General features: G+C 37.8%; 3 protein-coding genes across 3 annotated transcripts; 1 reads left to right on the top strand and 2 right to left on the bottom strand.

Annotated features, from left to right (window-relative positions):
• Nucleotides 1-153: 153 nt before the first annotated feature.
• LOC130736941 (F-box/kelch-repeat protein At3g06240-like) lies at nucleotides 154-1324 on the bottom strand. Its single transcript, XM_057588716.1, has 2 exons — nucleotides 886-1324; nucleotides 154-821 (listed from the first exon to the last, which is right to left on the bottom strand). Exons 1-2 carry the CDS (start codon nucleotides 1322-1324, stop codon nucleotides 154-156), a joined length of 1107 nt encoding a protein of 368 aa, XP_057444699.1.
• Nucleotides 1325-2628: 1304 nt separating this feature from the next.
• LOC130736940 (U-box domain-containing protein 52-like) lies at nucleotides 2629-7240 on the top strand. Its single transcript, XM_057588715.1, has 10 exons — nucleotides 2629-2970; nucleotides 3085-3173; nucleotides 3277-3398; nucleotides 3561-3814; nucleotides 3935-4004; nucleotides 4776-5073; nucleotides 5272-5373; nucleotides 5528-5938; nucleotides 6231-7007; nucleotides 7157-7240. The coding sequence occupies exons 1-10, from the start codon at nucleotides 2802-2804 to the stop codon at nucleotides 7238-7240; spliced, it is 2376 nt and encodes a 791-aa protein (XP_057444698.1). The 5' UTR covers nucleotides 2629-2801.
• Nucleotides 7241-8926: 1686 nt separating this feature from the next.
• Nucleotides 8927-15749, bottom strand: LOC130739123 (auxin response factor 19-like). Its single transcript, XM_057591351.1, has 14 exons — nucleotides 15357-15749; nucleotides 15029-15153; nucleotides 14814-14912; nucleotides 14658-14714; nucleotides 14312-14467; nucleotides 14155-14239; nucleotides 13952-14042; nucleotides 13614-13778; nucleotides 13316-13438; nucleotides 12932-13007; nucleotides 12634-12772; nucleotides 10332-12274; nucleotides 10009-10199; nucleotides 8927-9416 (listed from the first exon to the last, which is right to left on the bottom strand). The coding sequence occupies exons 1-14, from the start codon at nucleotides 15409-15411 to the stop codon at nucleotides 9281-9283; spliced, it is 3441 nt and encodes a 1146-aa protein (XP_057447334.1). The 5' UTR covers nucleotides 15412-15749; the 3' UTR covers nucleotides 8927-9280.
• Between the last annotated feature and the right edge of the window lie 208 nt (nucleotides 15750-15957).

The following is a 15957-nucleotide window of genomic DNA, read 5'->3' as shown; positions in this document are numbered from 1 at the left end:
AATGTTATCAGTAGTAACTTTGACTAACTTCTAATGCTCTTAGCTTGTCCCTGTGCTTATTTTTAGCTAGGCCGCAGAGAATGCATTTGAATTGATAGACAGACTTCATTTGGTACTTCTGTGTTAAGACTTAACCTCAAACTTTCTTGTTCCTCAGAAATTCTTCTTGTTTACTTTCTTGTTTCTCTTCTTGGGGTTATACCTCTCTTTATACTTTGCTTCATCGAAGTTACAATGTAGTGGTAGAGGTAATAGACTCTCCCGGTAAAAATGAAAATGTTGTACAAAACCTTGGAATGGCAAACAAGAGCGATACTCAACAATGTGTGCCTTGTCATCATTAAAATTCAATTTCATTAGTTCTCCGCCATAGCCACTTGATCCAAAAATATCACCACATCTAGTGTAGCATGAGGATAAAAACTGGCTGTATGCAATACTTGTAAACGGTAGAACAAAAGATTTAGTCCAAGAAGACGCCACTTTATACTCTTTCATGATCCAGATCTCAAAAACTTCATCCATACCACAAATACCTTGGTAACAAAGACACGGGTATCCGTCCATTATGTTCAAATGATATGGCCTTGGTGTTGCCAATGACATCGCCAAATCAGGCAAAAGAGGGATCTCAAATACACTTCTATGTATCAAATCAAAGGCAACAACTACAAATCCGTGTGTAAGAGGAGTGTAAAGCCACCAATGAAGCGACTCATTGAACAATACCCCAGGTTTGAAATCATGTCCGATAGTACAATAAAAACCCAGAAAATCAACATCAGGAACGATGGAGAATACATTGGTTTTCAATGAGAAACCTGAATTTGAATGACACGCAATTGTATACTAACTAGTCATCACTTGATTCTTCATACCAAATACCATGTAGAAAACAATTCCATAATCCAGAAGGGTATATTGGAATTTGCATGTGAGCACCAGTTGATGGGTTCCATACAGTAATATCACGAAACACTTCATGTGCAAGAAATACAAACCCTCTGCAATAACCAAATATCTGAAACTTTGGGCCTCTAACGGGTCTTGGAGGTAGTCTGAGGTTTACGACAGCAGAATCATCATAAAGCGATGCTTCTACATCCACAGATTGAATTTCAGAAACTGAAACATCTGGTTTGAGAAGAACACGGTGGGTGACAGCGGCGGCTAGGTCGAATTGGGATTTAGCGAATTGGGGATCAGAAATCAGTGCGAGCCATGACTTGCACACACATTTGAAACGCAAAAGAGATTTCACCAGCGATCTCAACAAGATTTCTACTACCAAATCGTGGGAGAGACATGAACTAGGGTTTGCCATTTTCCGAATCAATGTAAAGAGAATAGAAGAATAGGGTTTCTCTTTTGCATGCATGCATATTTTCCTTGGAGAAAATATTTTTTTTGGTAATTTTATTGGATGAAAATATTTTGATAAATGAAAAATTTATATTTAAAGTTATTTTCGTGAACATGGAGAGAGAAAATATTATTTGAATTATTTTGGATTTTATTTATTTAAAAATACAGTTTTACCTTATTTAAATAGAGAGAGAAAATAAAATAATTTTTTGTATAATTAATTTTTTTAAGATATAATTAAATTTAAAAATCTGAAAATTTGTTTGAAAATGTTGATTCAGATATAAACTTGGATTTTACTTTCCTCTTGTAACAAAAGAATATATAAACTTGGATTTTAGAAATAAATTTTAGAATTTTTGGGATTTATTATGAGTTTTCAATTTTAAATTCAATTTTTGAGCCGATAAAGTTGTTTTTTAGAAGAAAAGAAAAAATTAGATATAGGAATGATATGTTACGTCGGTGCGTGGGAAAAACCATAATTTTTAATTTTGTATCTCCTTCATAACAATATTTCAAACCCTACTCATCTAGGTTCCATATGTTACTGTCTTTTTTGTCAAACAATCACAAAATAAGTGTTATTTTATTAATAAGATTGGTGAAAATTATTAATGGGTTGCAATTTGTAATTTACTAATTAATTTTAGTCGTTTCATAATTTTTTTTTTTGAAAGGCATAATTATATTATTAATAAATACATTTATCTTGTGGTGATTCAAAATTGTATTGTTAGGAAGGACGTACAAAATTAAAGGTTTAGATTTTTTTTCCACTGATGAATCACTTTTATTCCTAGGGCAGGAGTTTTTTTGACCGCTGTTAAAATGCCATCAGAGTCTTTAGAAAACCATCAGTGATATTTACTGACGAGGCCAATATTCCTGGTTTTTTTTTTTTTTGGTTTCCCAAGGTATCCCCACAGCCGACAGTCATGAGACTAATCATTCGAGGCTCTGAAATTACATTAAGTAGGTAGGCTTCTCCCAACAAATGTGTCTCCATACGCACCGCCCAGGAATATTCATGGCTTTTTATTGTCATGTAATATAACAAATATCCGCAACAATAATTTTATTTTGAAATTTATATCCGTAACAATATGGAGCTAAAGTGATTATGGTTTGGTCAAATGAGAAAATATGCGAAAATACCCAGAACAAAAGTTTGTTGTGTTGGTTATGTGCAAGATTTACCAGGCGTGAATTTTCACTAAATTTGGAACCTAACAACCAACATGCAAGCTAATTTAGCATTGCAACTTCTGCAACAGCGCAGCTACAACTGATGTTTGCAGTTTCAACCAACTACCTAAAACGTAACATACTTATAACATGTTTTTCTTATATTCAAAAAATTCAGGCTGATGATAGTGCTGCTTAATTTCTCAAACATTCTTTGACAAGAATTCAAAGCAATCAAGAAATTGAGCATGTCAAGGTCTCCAATGGTAGAAAAGAAGCTAGCTGCCGGGCGCGTTGTGGCGGTGGCAATTGAGAACAACAAGACAAGCCAGCTTGCTGTAAAGTGGGCAGTGGATAATCTCGTTCCCAAAGATGAACGCCTCCATCTAGTTCATGTCATACAAAGAGAATCAACACGTAATTGAATTCATTAGCCTCATCATCATGATTCTTGAACATGTATTGATCATGATAAATATTTGAATGATAAAAGTCTTGTACTAATTAATATTTGAATGACTACGGATGCAGCAGGAAATGATATGAGCGAAGATGTGGCCGCCATCAATGAATGCAAGGAGCTTTTTGATACATTTCGCGTCTTTTGCAACCGGAAAAATGTTAGTTAGTTAGTTCCAACACATGGTTCATGGTTGGACCCGTTTTTAACATGGTTCAATGTTTTCTGCAGTTACATGATTTGTGTTTGTTTTACAATTATAGATAGAATGCAAAGAAATCTTGTTGGAAGACATGGATATATCCAAGGCATTGATAGATGGCATTTCCGCGCATTCCATCGAGCTTTTAGTGCTCGGAGCAGCATCGAGGAGTGGCCTTGTCAGGTAATGAATGATTTTGCGTTCAGCCTCCAATTTAGTTCTTATAATAAGGAACAGAGGTACTGTCTAATACAATGTTACTCGAGGTGAAACATATTGAATATGTATCATGAAGTTAATCATATCATTGCTCCCACTTTTGTCTTGATTAAATATTTTTGACAGAAGATTTAGGACAGCAGATGTACCAAGCACGGTGTCAAAAGGCGCACCACAGTTCTGCACTGTATATACCATTGCTAAGGGAAAGATCTCAACTGTGAGAAATGCAACAGGTTCACTAGCTGCTAAAACACCTGCACCTGCACCTGCATCGGCACCACCACCGACACGTAACCAATTGCAGCCTCATTCACACCCTGGAAGAAGTCCTGAGAGAATTGATCAACTATCATCTGCGCGGAACTACCCGCCACGACGTATGTGAATGATTTTCTGTTTAATTTTTTGCCCCTTATCAAAATTTGTGTTGGTTAACCATGTCATGCCATTGCTAACAACACTTCTTTTGTTGTTGTATGTGTATATATCAATTACAGCTTCTGGTGATAAACCTCCATTTGGGAGTGGGAACCGTATTCACGCGCTGGATGATGATGACATGATGATGTATGTTGCATCATTTAAATACTGTACTTTTTATAGCATGTTTAGATCAGTTTTTCTTTCCTTGGAATCAATTCTGACACCAAGAAGTTTCTTCTAATAATTGATTTTGACTTTAGAACCAATTCACGAAAAAATTCCAAACATACACTTAAATGTTATGATAGATAGTCAAGGAATAATCAATTTTACCAGCTGGACATGTTAATTTTGAGTATGTTTGGGTCCACTTTCAATCTTTCTGGAATTACTTCTCCCCAATGCTTCTCCTAGAATCACTTTCTCCTTTAAATGTGGAAACCTTCCAGATTTCCAAACACACACTTAGAAGCCTCTCTTCTTATGTATTTATTCATTTCCTCTCATACAAGACTATCCCCTGCAGATATATATATATATATATATATATATATATTGGTATGACTTCTTAATCACATTCATAGGGAGTTTGAGCCATGTCAAAGGATACTAGTCTCCCTTCTAGGCTATGTTGTTGTAAATAAAGAGATGAATGCAAATTTTGAAAGCATTGATAACATAGGTAAATGGATTTGAAATCTTGTGTAGAAACTCATTAATGTTAAAATGACATCATTACATAAAACTTATCAGTTATCACTGCTAATAATACATACCAACATATCAAAAAGCATGAATATTGCAAGTGTTCTTAGCTTCAAATATCACCTCTACTATTATACAAAGGGGGGGGGGGATGGATATTCGAGCTTCAAATAGATTACATGGCTTACTAACCTGATATCCTGTGGACAGATCACCGTTCTCAAGAGCTGGGCACAGATATGAGTCCTCAGGTCATGATTGTGATATATCATTCGTGTGCAATGGAAGGCCGAATGCTGATCGAATGTTCCATTCAATGTATGATGATCTGGACTCTGGAACCGGAGCTCGGCTTTCATATGGCTCAGATTATGATGCTAGAAGCTACGGTTCTTCCTACTCAGGACCTAAGTCAATTGACATGAACTCTCCTCACGATCAGGACAATTTTTCATTCACCAGCTCGCAAAGCAGCGGAATAGGATCGCTAAGGTTATCCGACCAAACGGTAATATCAACATATTATACGTCACGAAACAATCTACGATATATTAACATGTCTACTAATTTTAGATAACAACTTCAAAAAGATAAAATAGAATTACATGTGTAAGAACTGAATTATGTTTCAACAAAATTCTTCTAATGAACCATATGTTTAAAAAAAAAAAAACTCTTCTAATGAACCTCTGCTTTTGAACAATAGGATGATGTGGAAGCCGAGATGAGAAGACTGAAGCTAGAACTTAAGCAGACAATGGAAATGTACAGTTCAGCTTGCAAGGAAGCTCTCACAGCAAAGGAGAAGGTAGTTTATAGATTTTAATTAATAAGTCTAATGTCCAAAAATATCATGTTATATAAATATATTAAGTACTTCAATCAAGAATTGTACACAACACATACAACTAATTGGAATTGTAAAGAGCAAGTGACCATTAATTGACACTATCCTAAAACAGGCATTGGAACTTCAACGGTCGAAAATGGAAGAACAAAAGAAGCTGGAGGAGGCCCGGATAGCTGAAGAAGCAGCGATGTCACTTGTGGAAAAGGAGAAAGAAAAGTCTAGAGTTGCATTGATGGCAGTAGAAGCATCTCAGAAGATTGCGGCGTTGGAAGCACACAAAAGAATGAGTGCAGAATCAGAAGGTCAGAAGAAGAAGTCAGATGATAGTTTTTCGCATACTGCTAGGTACAGAAGATACACTATTGAGGAAATTGAAGAGGCAACAAAAGACTTTTCTGCCTCTCTCAAGATAGGCGAAGGAGGCTATGGTCCTGTGTACAGGTGTGAACTAGATCACACACAGGTTGCAATAAAAGTTTTGAAGCCAGATGCAGCTCAAGGAAGAGCACAATTTCAACAAGAGGTAAGATAAATGGCTACAAACATCCATTTTATCAATTTCTATGATATAGTTGCACTCATCAATGTCATCATGTAAAGAAAAGGAGGGTTAGTAAAGTTTTTCCTCTTCAATCCAACGCATGTTTGGAAACTCGTTCGAAAAACCATAGTGAAGCCAAAATCATGATGGGTAGAAGCAGCTTCTCTTAACTTTTGCTTTTGTCCACAGTGATTTAGGCTTCCCCAAGGTTTTCGAACGAGTTTCCCAACATCCACTTATTCAGTTAAATGTGAATGACATTTGATTTATACAGGTTGAAGTGTTGAGTTGCATAAGGCATCCAAACATGGTTCTCCTCCTTGGAGCATGTCCAGAATATGGTTGCTTAGTGTATGAGTACATGGCTAATGGAAGCTTGGATGATTGCCTCTTCCGGAAAGGTAAGGCGCCACCTCTCCCGTGGCAGCTAAGATTCCAAATTGCTGCAGAGATAGCCACAGGACTTCTTTTCCTTCACCAGACAAAGCCGGAGCCGCTAGTGCACCGTGACTTGAAACCAGGAAACATTTTGCTCGACCGCAACTACGTGAGCAAGATCGGTGACGTGGGGCTGGCCAGGCTTGTCCCTCCAACGGTTGCAGACACCGTGACTCAGTACCGCATGACATCGACCGCTGGAACTTTCTGTTACATTGATCCTGAGTACCAGCAAACGGGCATGCTCGGAATCAAGTCTGATATTTACTCACTGGGGATCATGCTTCTACAAATGGTAACAGCCAAGCCACCAATGGGTTTAACTCATCATGTTGGGAGATCCATTGAGAGAGGGACTTTTCCTGAGATGCTTGACCCTGCCGTTGGGGACTGGCCACTTGAAGCTACCTTGCATTTTGCCAAACTTGCCCTGCAATGTGCTGAAATGAGGAGAAAAGATAGACCTGATCTTGGAAAAGTTGTATTACCTGAGCTCAACAAACTTAGAGCATTTGCTGAAGAAAGCATGCCTATGGCTATGATGATGTTTACTGCAGGATTCAATCCCAGAAGTAACAACTCTTCCACTCATTCTGCACCTTGCTCATTTCAGGTGAGTCATTGTCCTTGATCAGATCACACATCTTTCCTTTCTTTCTTCCTTTTTGTTTGTTTGGAACACTCAAGAGACCACTTTGCCAAAATTGAACCAGAACTTGGATAATGATTCTTTTATCACATCAAATGAATGTTTTCTTGTAGGATTTTCTAAGTGAATCCAAGTCACATTCTGGCAACTCCGGATATGAAAGCCGCTCAAGTACATCATCACAGGGGAAACTGTAATGTTCAGAGTAATTCTTCACCTTTTCTTTCATACAAATTTATGAAATAACTTCAGGTTAAAGGTCAAATGATATTTCTGAGTCCTCCGGACAGAGATGGTAAAGAGTGAATACGAAGCATGTAGGCGTCGAATGTGGTTTGACAAGCAGTATGATAGCATCACAACAGGCAGCCAAATCCAAGTTTAAGGTTACCTACCCTGCATCTTTGAAGAAAATGAAGAATAGATTCAGCCAAAATTGTAATCCTTGAATTTATTTCCTAGAGTGTGACTACCCACAACTTGATATGCAGAACAAGCAGAAAATCTGAGACTTAACCTCGTCTATGTACATTTCAGAATAGCCATATTTTTTTTTTGACATAGCAAAGTATATTTGTTTGCACTTCATTCTCTACATGGCGATGGCGACATGCATTTTGACATATCAAAATCCCATCATAGAACACGATATTACATTCTACAATGTGACTTCCAATTATACGAGTAGATTTTTCCCCCTTTATTAACATTCTTCGGCTGACTCATGAAAGAGTATAGAGCAAATGAACCAGTGATTAAGGTCCCCTAATGGTTATATGATGATCCATTTCTGTTTCACAACCGTCACCATGATTTCCATGGCTGAAGCTTGAAGCTCCCAAATAGAGCTAGCTTACAGAAAATCCCTTACTGCTGAAAACACATCAAGATTTTATTAGTTCGAAATTGAAAGAATTTCAGAAAAGATATATATGATGTTGACTATTGAAGTCCATACACAAGCATACAAAAGAATGAAATGTTAACCTGAATTTCATAAGTTATAACACAATTTCTAACTGAAACTGAAAAGTGCAATTTTAACACAATGGCACAGTTGTAGTTGTTGGTATTTCACTCGTCACCTTTCTCTAATTAACTTCGACAACAAGATTGCAATTATTCTTCGTCAATAATTACTAAAATTTAATGAGAATCAGTGAAGGAAAACATTGTATTCAACTATTCATATGTTCAGGTCCCCAGAGGATGCTCAAGTGGTAGGAGTTGGGGGACATATGGGTTAGGTAGGGAAGGTCCAGGGATCGATTCCTGGCGGGTGCAATTTATATTTCCGATATACAAAAAAAAAAACTATTCATATGTTCAAGACATTATATAATTTTAAAATCAACCAACTTCAGAAAAACATGCCCAGCTAAATAGTTCCCTTCTTTAAAGTTAAAAATCCTTTCAAAAAAAAAAGTTAAAAATAGAACAGATAAAGAAAATATAAATAAGCAGTTTGAAATTAATTGAACTACTTTACCGTCGACAACGTTCCATCATTTTGTTGTAGGAAAATGATTTACCCTCTTACTTATCTTCCTACAAATCCTCCTACGCACTAAATGAAGTAAGAAGTTATTGCCTTTGGTATCTTAGGAATGTAAAAAACACTTAATTCTTTCTCCATTTAGTCCGTAGGAGGATTTGTAGGAGGATATAGCAATGCTCTTTTTTCACTTCATGCTTCAAGTATTTTGACCAGACAACAATTAATGCTTCACAATCACCTCCAAAAGGGTGGAAGATAGTGAAGGCTTCCACAAAATCTAGCTGCCTAAGGTTCAAAGAGGCCCAACAAACAACCCATCATTCTAGTCAAATGTCAAAGTTCCTCTAAAAGGCAGAACAAACCTACAACTTTATACACCCAGAACTATCAAGTAAATTAAACCTTTCTTTCTACAATGGAGTGAATTAAACATTTCAAACCACCATAAGAGCAATCTTTGCTTAAATATTACAAGTTTACAACAACATACGCTTCAAACATATCCAACTTTGTCAGGGTGCTCCAAACATTGAATTCAAAACTTCTAGCACTAGCAGCAGTTAGTTTCTCCACCTGTCTTCTTTTCAAACTGCAAAATATAACTTTTAAGTCCTGATGCAGGACACCAACGTCCCCTATTGCATGATTACCGCCTATGGGACAATAATGTATGTATCCTACCTAGAAACAATCTAAGTTATCAATATGGATGAGTAGTTAGCATATTACTGGATTCCATTTAAGTATTCCCACCATCAGAGCTGCTACAGGCTTGATTTGGAAGGCCACCACTGCCAAAATCTCCATCCAAACTCATTTGTTGCACTTCTTGGGGAGAAAGTATTTTAATACAGCGGACACAGTTAACAAACTCCCTGAAATACCCAGAACAAACAATTAATATCTCAGAAAAACTGATCGAAAAAAATTCAGGGTTTTGAGGATTTGTCTAAATTTATTCATTTCCAAAGCCATTATATACAAGATGCATATCAGCCCAATTTAAAGGAATCACTGAAATTAGTTTAATGTTAGCCTTCAGGAAATACTCCAAAACAAGATGCACATTAGTCCAATTATTTTGAGTATTAATATTTCCAATACGACAATGTTCTGAAAAACCTGCCTTTCATCCTATTCATGATACAAGAACTATAGATGTAGGGAAGTTAGATTGTTAGCCATTCATATCCCTATGACTTAACACATGCTTGTGGTGAAACTCATTGCACAAGAAGATAGATGGGATGAGATGTTTCAAGGCTACCAAATGGCACATTATTTGGTGATCCTTGTCGAAAGGAAAGGGGGAATGCATCAACTGTGGAAGAAAACTTCCTGGATGGTGGGCTACCAAGGTCAATGAAACACGGTACATATGAACTTGGAAACACCATGTCTTTCCAGCAAGGAGTGAGCACATGCAAAACAACAGAGCCAAATAAAAAAGGAAATAGTAAGACTTACTCCCAAGGGTCATCTCCCACTAGTAGAACATCACCCTCATGATCTACATAGACAAGTTTCCAACCTATCCTTTGTCGATCCTCCAATTGTCCCTCAATGCCAAACCTACGAGCTAGATCCTGTTTAAGCTCCTCATATCCTGAATACCGTGCTATATCGATGGACCTTCCCACAGCTCCCCGTTTATATACCTTAAAACACAAATGAAAAACTAATTTAGAATAATATATTTTGTATACATGTGCACACACATAAGAAAGTACACGTCTAGCATCAAAACAGATTTATTATTAACTAAAATACCAATAATATCAACTATAAACCTTGGTATATGTCCTCATCCGCTGAAACTGTGCTGGTGGTGGTGGCGGTGCTGGTTGTGGACCCCATGGATCACCATTCAAGAAGCTACTGTCATCGATTGTGGAATCAATTGAATTAAAGGTCATATCAGGGACTCCAAATGTTTGTGAAACCATTGAAGATGAAAGTTCCTGCTGAGCATCTTTATTATTTTCATAGTTACCAAGCATGCCTCCTGAAGAGAAATTACTAGACAAATCCTTCGCCAGCCCCAATGTGCCTTTGGTTAAATCAGAATCTGTATTCGGTGGCATTCTCATTTGGCTATCAATGTTATTGACATATGGAATATTGCTCCTACCATCTGCCTGAACTTCCCCATCTCGACTATTGTCTCTAAAGAACATAGACTGTGGATTGTAAGATAATGGGTTGTTAATCTGATGCATGTGAACATCATTCTGAGACAGACAAACTGATGTAGAAGATGATGTATCCAAACAATCTGTCGGGGCAGCTCCACTATTCAAGTATGTCTGAGAAACAAAATTTCCTTGATTCTGATTTTTTGAAATGTTGAGAGAAGCCTTAACTTCAGAGTGGGGGTGCAAATCTTTCAACAAATTTGCGTTTGATGACACAGTTTCTAAGGCACTTGAACTCAAGATTGTGGCAGCAGACTGAGCCATGTCATCTCCTAACATTGTGCTTCTATGTAAGTGAGAATTTATCAATTGCGGAAGAGCATTGGTACAGTTATTTGTAGAAGGTGAGGTGGAACAAGATGGAACATCATCAGTAATTACAGATTGCGCAGCACCAGCTGCTCCAGTAAGTCTACTACTGCCAGCAGCAGAATGCTGATTGGTTGTAGGGGTAGGGGGAAGTGCCATGTGGCCAGACATTTCAGACAGCAAGCCAGAATGCTGATGTTGAAGCTTGGGCTGCTGAGAGAGATGAGAATATTGAATATCATTGCGGCCATTAGCCTTTGCCATCTGAAGTGTGATAGAATTGGCCTCAGAGAGTGAATTTTGAAGTATAGAAGGATTTTCCAGCACTTGACCAGGTATTGGTGTTTTAGATAAGTTTTGTGTTTTATCTAAAAGATGCCTCTGCTGATCCTGGAACTGAGTAAATTGAGTAGGTTGCTGCAGCGCAGATTGCTGTGCCAAGAGCATTTGTTTTTGTTGTTGTTGAAGCTTCTGTAACAATTGAAACTGAATTTGATTATCAGACACCTGAAACTGTTGATGGTGTTCAGGTATAGGGGATTGGGTCAAACTTTGTTGTTGGTTTAGACCTGTAACTATCTGCTGCTGCTGCTGCTGATGCTGCTGGTGTTGCTGATGTTGCTGTTGCTGTTGCTGTTGCTGATGCTGCTGCTGCTGTTGCTGCTGCTGCTGTAGCTGCTGTGGTGGGTTCTGAGAGAGGTTTCTATGGAGTTGATGGTTTTGAATGGATGGTTGCTGCTGTTGAAGAATATTGTTGGTTTGAACAAGATTCTGGGGATACAGGAGTTGGGCCTGAGCTTGACTGTGAGGAAGAGTTTGATTTGCCATGTTCGGCCTTGTTTGCTGAGTGATATCACCAGACTGTTGCTGCAGGATGGTCCCCGATGTGCTAGAAGTGGACGGTAGCTTCTGAAGGTGATCAAGCTGTTGTGCAGTCTGAAGGAGCCTCTGAGCGTTGAAGGGTACATTATGTGGCTGAGAAAGTTGTGGACTAGAAAATCCCAGCTGACGATGAAAATCTGCCCCAGGAAGATTTTGCAAAACAGATCCTGAGAAGGAAGGAACATAATTTGGCTGCAATGAGTTAGCTGATGCAGGATTCTGCTGCAAGTTCATCCATTGAACTAAGCTCAGGCCAGGGAGACCTTGGGGATCCTTCATGGACATATCATCACCAAGCCAAGGCATTGTCCGCTTGAAAAGGTTATCAAAATCAGATGACTCATCATCTGCAAAAGTAAATACAAAATAAGCCAAAAGTAAACTTCAAATTACCAAGCCTCAAGGATTTTCTATGGTCAAACGGTGTGGGTCGTTATAAACTTTCAGATGCTGGTTTTGGTCAGTTGTGCAGTTGGATTTGGCCGGTTAAGTGGATTATTATTAATAATATGAGTTTCAGTTTTCAAAAAAAAATGTTCAAATTAACAATCACCACATTAAAATTTTCATCCATAAAGAAATTTGATATAAGGAAAGATTTGCCAGGAAACAAGGAGCTCAAGAACAAAAAAAACTATAAGAGAATATTTCAAAGAAAATATATATTTCTTTTTTGCATCAAGAGTACTGTGTCAAAATTTTTTACCATGCAGTCCTGGTTGTCTTGGCCTCTTGGATCTAAAGAACGGGGGAGGACAGATGAAAAAAGGAGCAGTCACAGGTTCAATTTCCCATATTGAGACCCTGCTACGCTTTTCCCCAGCAGTTGACTCATCCCAACCAACCTGGCCCAAGTCATGTAACATTTAACAACCTCTATTTGTGTAGATTAAGAATATACAGAAGACATTTATATTCTGAGAATACAAGTCTCCTAGGTCCAACCACTTATACATGGAAACAAAATTGCACTGTTTAAAAGCTAAAGGATGATTGACTGGTACCTGCAAATTACGCCATTGAGAGTTCTTCCATCTCACAGGATCCAGGTCATTGACACCAGTAATAGTACCCATATACCTGCAATGTGATTGAAATGACGAACTTAATATTTATTATCAACCACTTCCAAGCATGATATCTATTCCTAGCATAAGAGCTCCTATCCCAAGAATGATAAATAAATGATGGTTCTAATTAAATTGGATTGAGAAATTAGCAATGCTTCAGGAAGTAACTAAAGTACAAGACAAACTAATTACATCCTCAAATTATGACATTCAACTACTCATTGTTGCTTCATGTAAGCCTTATTTTCAAGTTTCAACTAAATGATCCACGAGTTTACAGTATAAACATCCAATACATGGGCTTATTAAGTGAGGCACCTTCTTGTTCCCGAATCTTCAGTTTCAAACATCATTCGGAAGCGCATGCCAGGGGATATTTGGTGGCTGTACACTGCCTTGTAGTACTTGGCTAAAGGAATAACAAATTCTGAGGGACTAGCCCTGCAAACATAAGAAAGATGAAGATTGGAAAATTTATAATTAGAACATGGGTTGACTTGACAAAGTAGCTAAACTATGCCTTCGCAGTCTGATTGAACATACATGAAAGCCAATAGGAAATCAAAGAAATTATGCATTCATGAAGTAAGAACAAAAGAATGAAAAGTTATTAGACCTAGGGTTATAAAAGATAGTGAAGGGACTATTGTTTGCAGCAGCATGAGCTGCAGCAGCAAGAATTCCAATGTGCATGCTATCACTTGATAGTACAGAGGATGATATATTGGTGGGTTGCCTGTTAGCTCGTCTGATACCCAAAAGAAGCTGCTGCTTTTCATCTCTGCCCAAAAAACATCGAAAACCAGGAAAGATAGTCAAAATCAAAGGTATACTTAAATGAGTAGAGCCAAAATGCTAAAGTTTGATTATGATGCTCTAACATATTTTAAAACAATTCTGAAACCTTGCACTGAAACACAAACAATAATAGAGGTACCAATTTAGCAAACTAACCTTATAAATAAAACAGAGTCCCCAGCGAAAAGCCTCTTTCCACTAACAAATAGACTCCATCCAGTAGTAAGCAAGTGGCGTTTTGGTTGCCCTGGTTAAGAGGACACCATGAATGAGCACCAAAAATGAGATTGAGAAAATACAGGTAAAGTTTGTGATGGCACAGCTGTTTCAACAGATGTATAACAGTACATAAAACATACCACGGTAGATATGGCGGAATGTCCAAGGAGTATCATGCAGATCCCTAGCCGTAAGTTCTTGAGCAGGAGGTTGCATAGAAAAATCCTACATAGAAACACAGGAATACATCAAACCCTGAAGTTTCAATTGATTACTGGAAATAGGGAATACACCTACAAGAGGAGGGAAAATCTTCTCCGCAGCACGGCGAGGCACAGAAAAACCTCCATGAGTACTCGTATCGCTTGCCGTGAGTTGCTTACAGAAAAACTCAGGCTGTGGCTTACTTGACTTTAGAGCAAGATCAGATCTTAATAAAGCATCCTTGTCAAACTGCACAGAGATAACATAAGCAGATCAGAAGAAAAAAAACCTATGGAAACTTCAGCAGAAGCAGTTATTAACAAGTAATAACCAAAAATGATTGTTCGAGCTCAAGCCTTCATCTTTACAATTAAGAAACAAAACTACAAATTGATGTTGGGCATATCATTGAAGCATAAGAATCAATCATGCTGCTTACAGAAGGCACAGGTTGAAGTGTCATCTGAGCATATACTTCATCTGTTTCTGGATCAGCCTGCCAAAAGCCACACAAAAAAAGATGAAATTAAAATAGAAAACTTTAAATCCTTGTCACTTTAAAATGGAAAAAAAGTGAGAGAGAAAAATTACATACATGCAAAGTGACATTGTGGAGAAGACAAAGTAACTTGGAAGGTAGATTAGGGTAATTGGGAATCTGGGCATCCACATCTTTCTTCAAAGATGCAGCAACCTGAAACAAACAAACAACAAAAACAGTGAGTTAACTCAAAAATCAAATTATCAAAATGCAGCAACATGAAAAAAAAAAAAAGCATTCTGAAAAGGGGAAAAGCTGAAACCTGTTACCTGTTCACTGTGTCCTTGAGGGAAGTAGATAACATGGGTTCCAGCAGGGGGAAGATTCACAAGTGGCCCTGCACAAGCTTGCCAGAGCTCAGGGTTGATGAGGCTCTTCTTCTCTGCTCCTGAACCTGCACACATGCCCATCATCACCAATCAACCCTTTGCTTGTTAACACCGACCAAAATTGGAACTAGCAACAACTATAATCAATGCTAGCTAGCTAGAAGAATTTGCAGACAGAGAGAGAGAAATGAAGACAAACCATGACCGATTCTTTCAATGAAAGTACAGTGTTTTTGTTATTTTATTAATTAGGAAAATAGAGAGAGACCTTCACAGGGGTTGTGTGCGGTGGAGCCACCGTCACCGTGAGGCTGAGGCTTCATCGGAAATCTGTGTTTGCTTGCTTCAGCACTCAGCAGCTACTCATCTTCAGAGAGAGAGTGAAACAGCTAGCTCCAAAACCCAGAAAAAAAATTAAATTTTTTTGCAAAAACTGAGGACAAGAATGATGATGGTGTTGGATTGTGAGGTGAGGGAGAAGAGTTGGTTGAGTCAGGGTGAAGGGTTGTCCCCAATCTTCCCCTACAATGTCCAGGAACACAAAGTTCTATGTTTTTTCTTTCTCTCTCTCTCTCTCTTTTTGTGTCTGAAACTGAAATTCCTCTCTTCTTCTCTTCACCCAATAATCCAAAAGGGTGTGTCTGAGAGTGTCTGACTAATGGAATAGGTGATTAGACACCTTATTGAGTTGAGTTGACCTCCACAACTGTGGGTGGGTGGTGGAGTAGAACTGTTACTTTTCTTTTTCTTAATTAACCATGGTTATCTATTTCTTATTCTTATATTCCATGTGATCTTATTTGTATAGTACTATCACTTTTTTGGAAGTTTTTTCTATAAATATAAATAATTTAATATATTTTGGATCT

This window comes from Lotus japonicus, chromosome 2 (assembly GCF_012489685.1).
Source record: "Lotus japonicus ecotype B-129 chromosome 2, LjGifu_v1.2".
In the NCBI taxonomy this organism is placed as follows: Eukaryota; Viridiplantae; Streptophyta; class Magnoliopsida; order Fabales; family Fabaceae; genus Lotus; species Lotus japonicus.
Note: the sequence above shows the minus strand (reverse complement) of the source record. Positions and strands in the feature narration are given on the sequence as shown.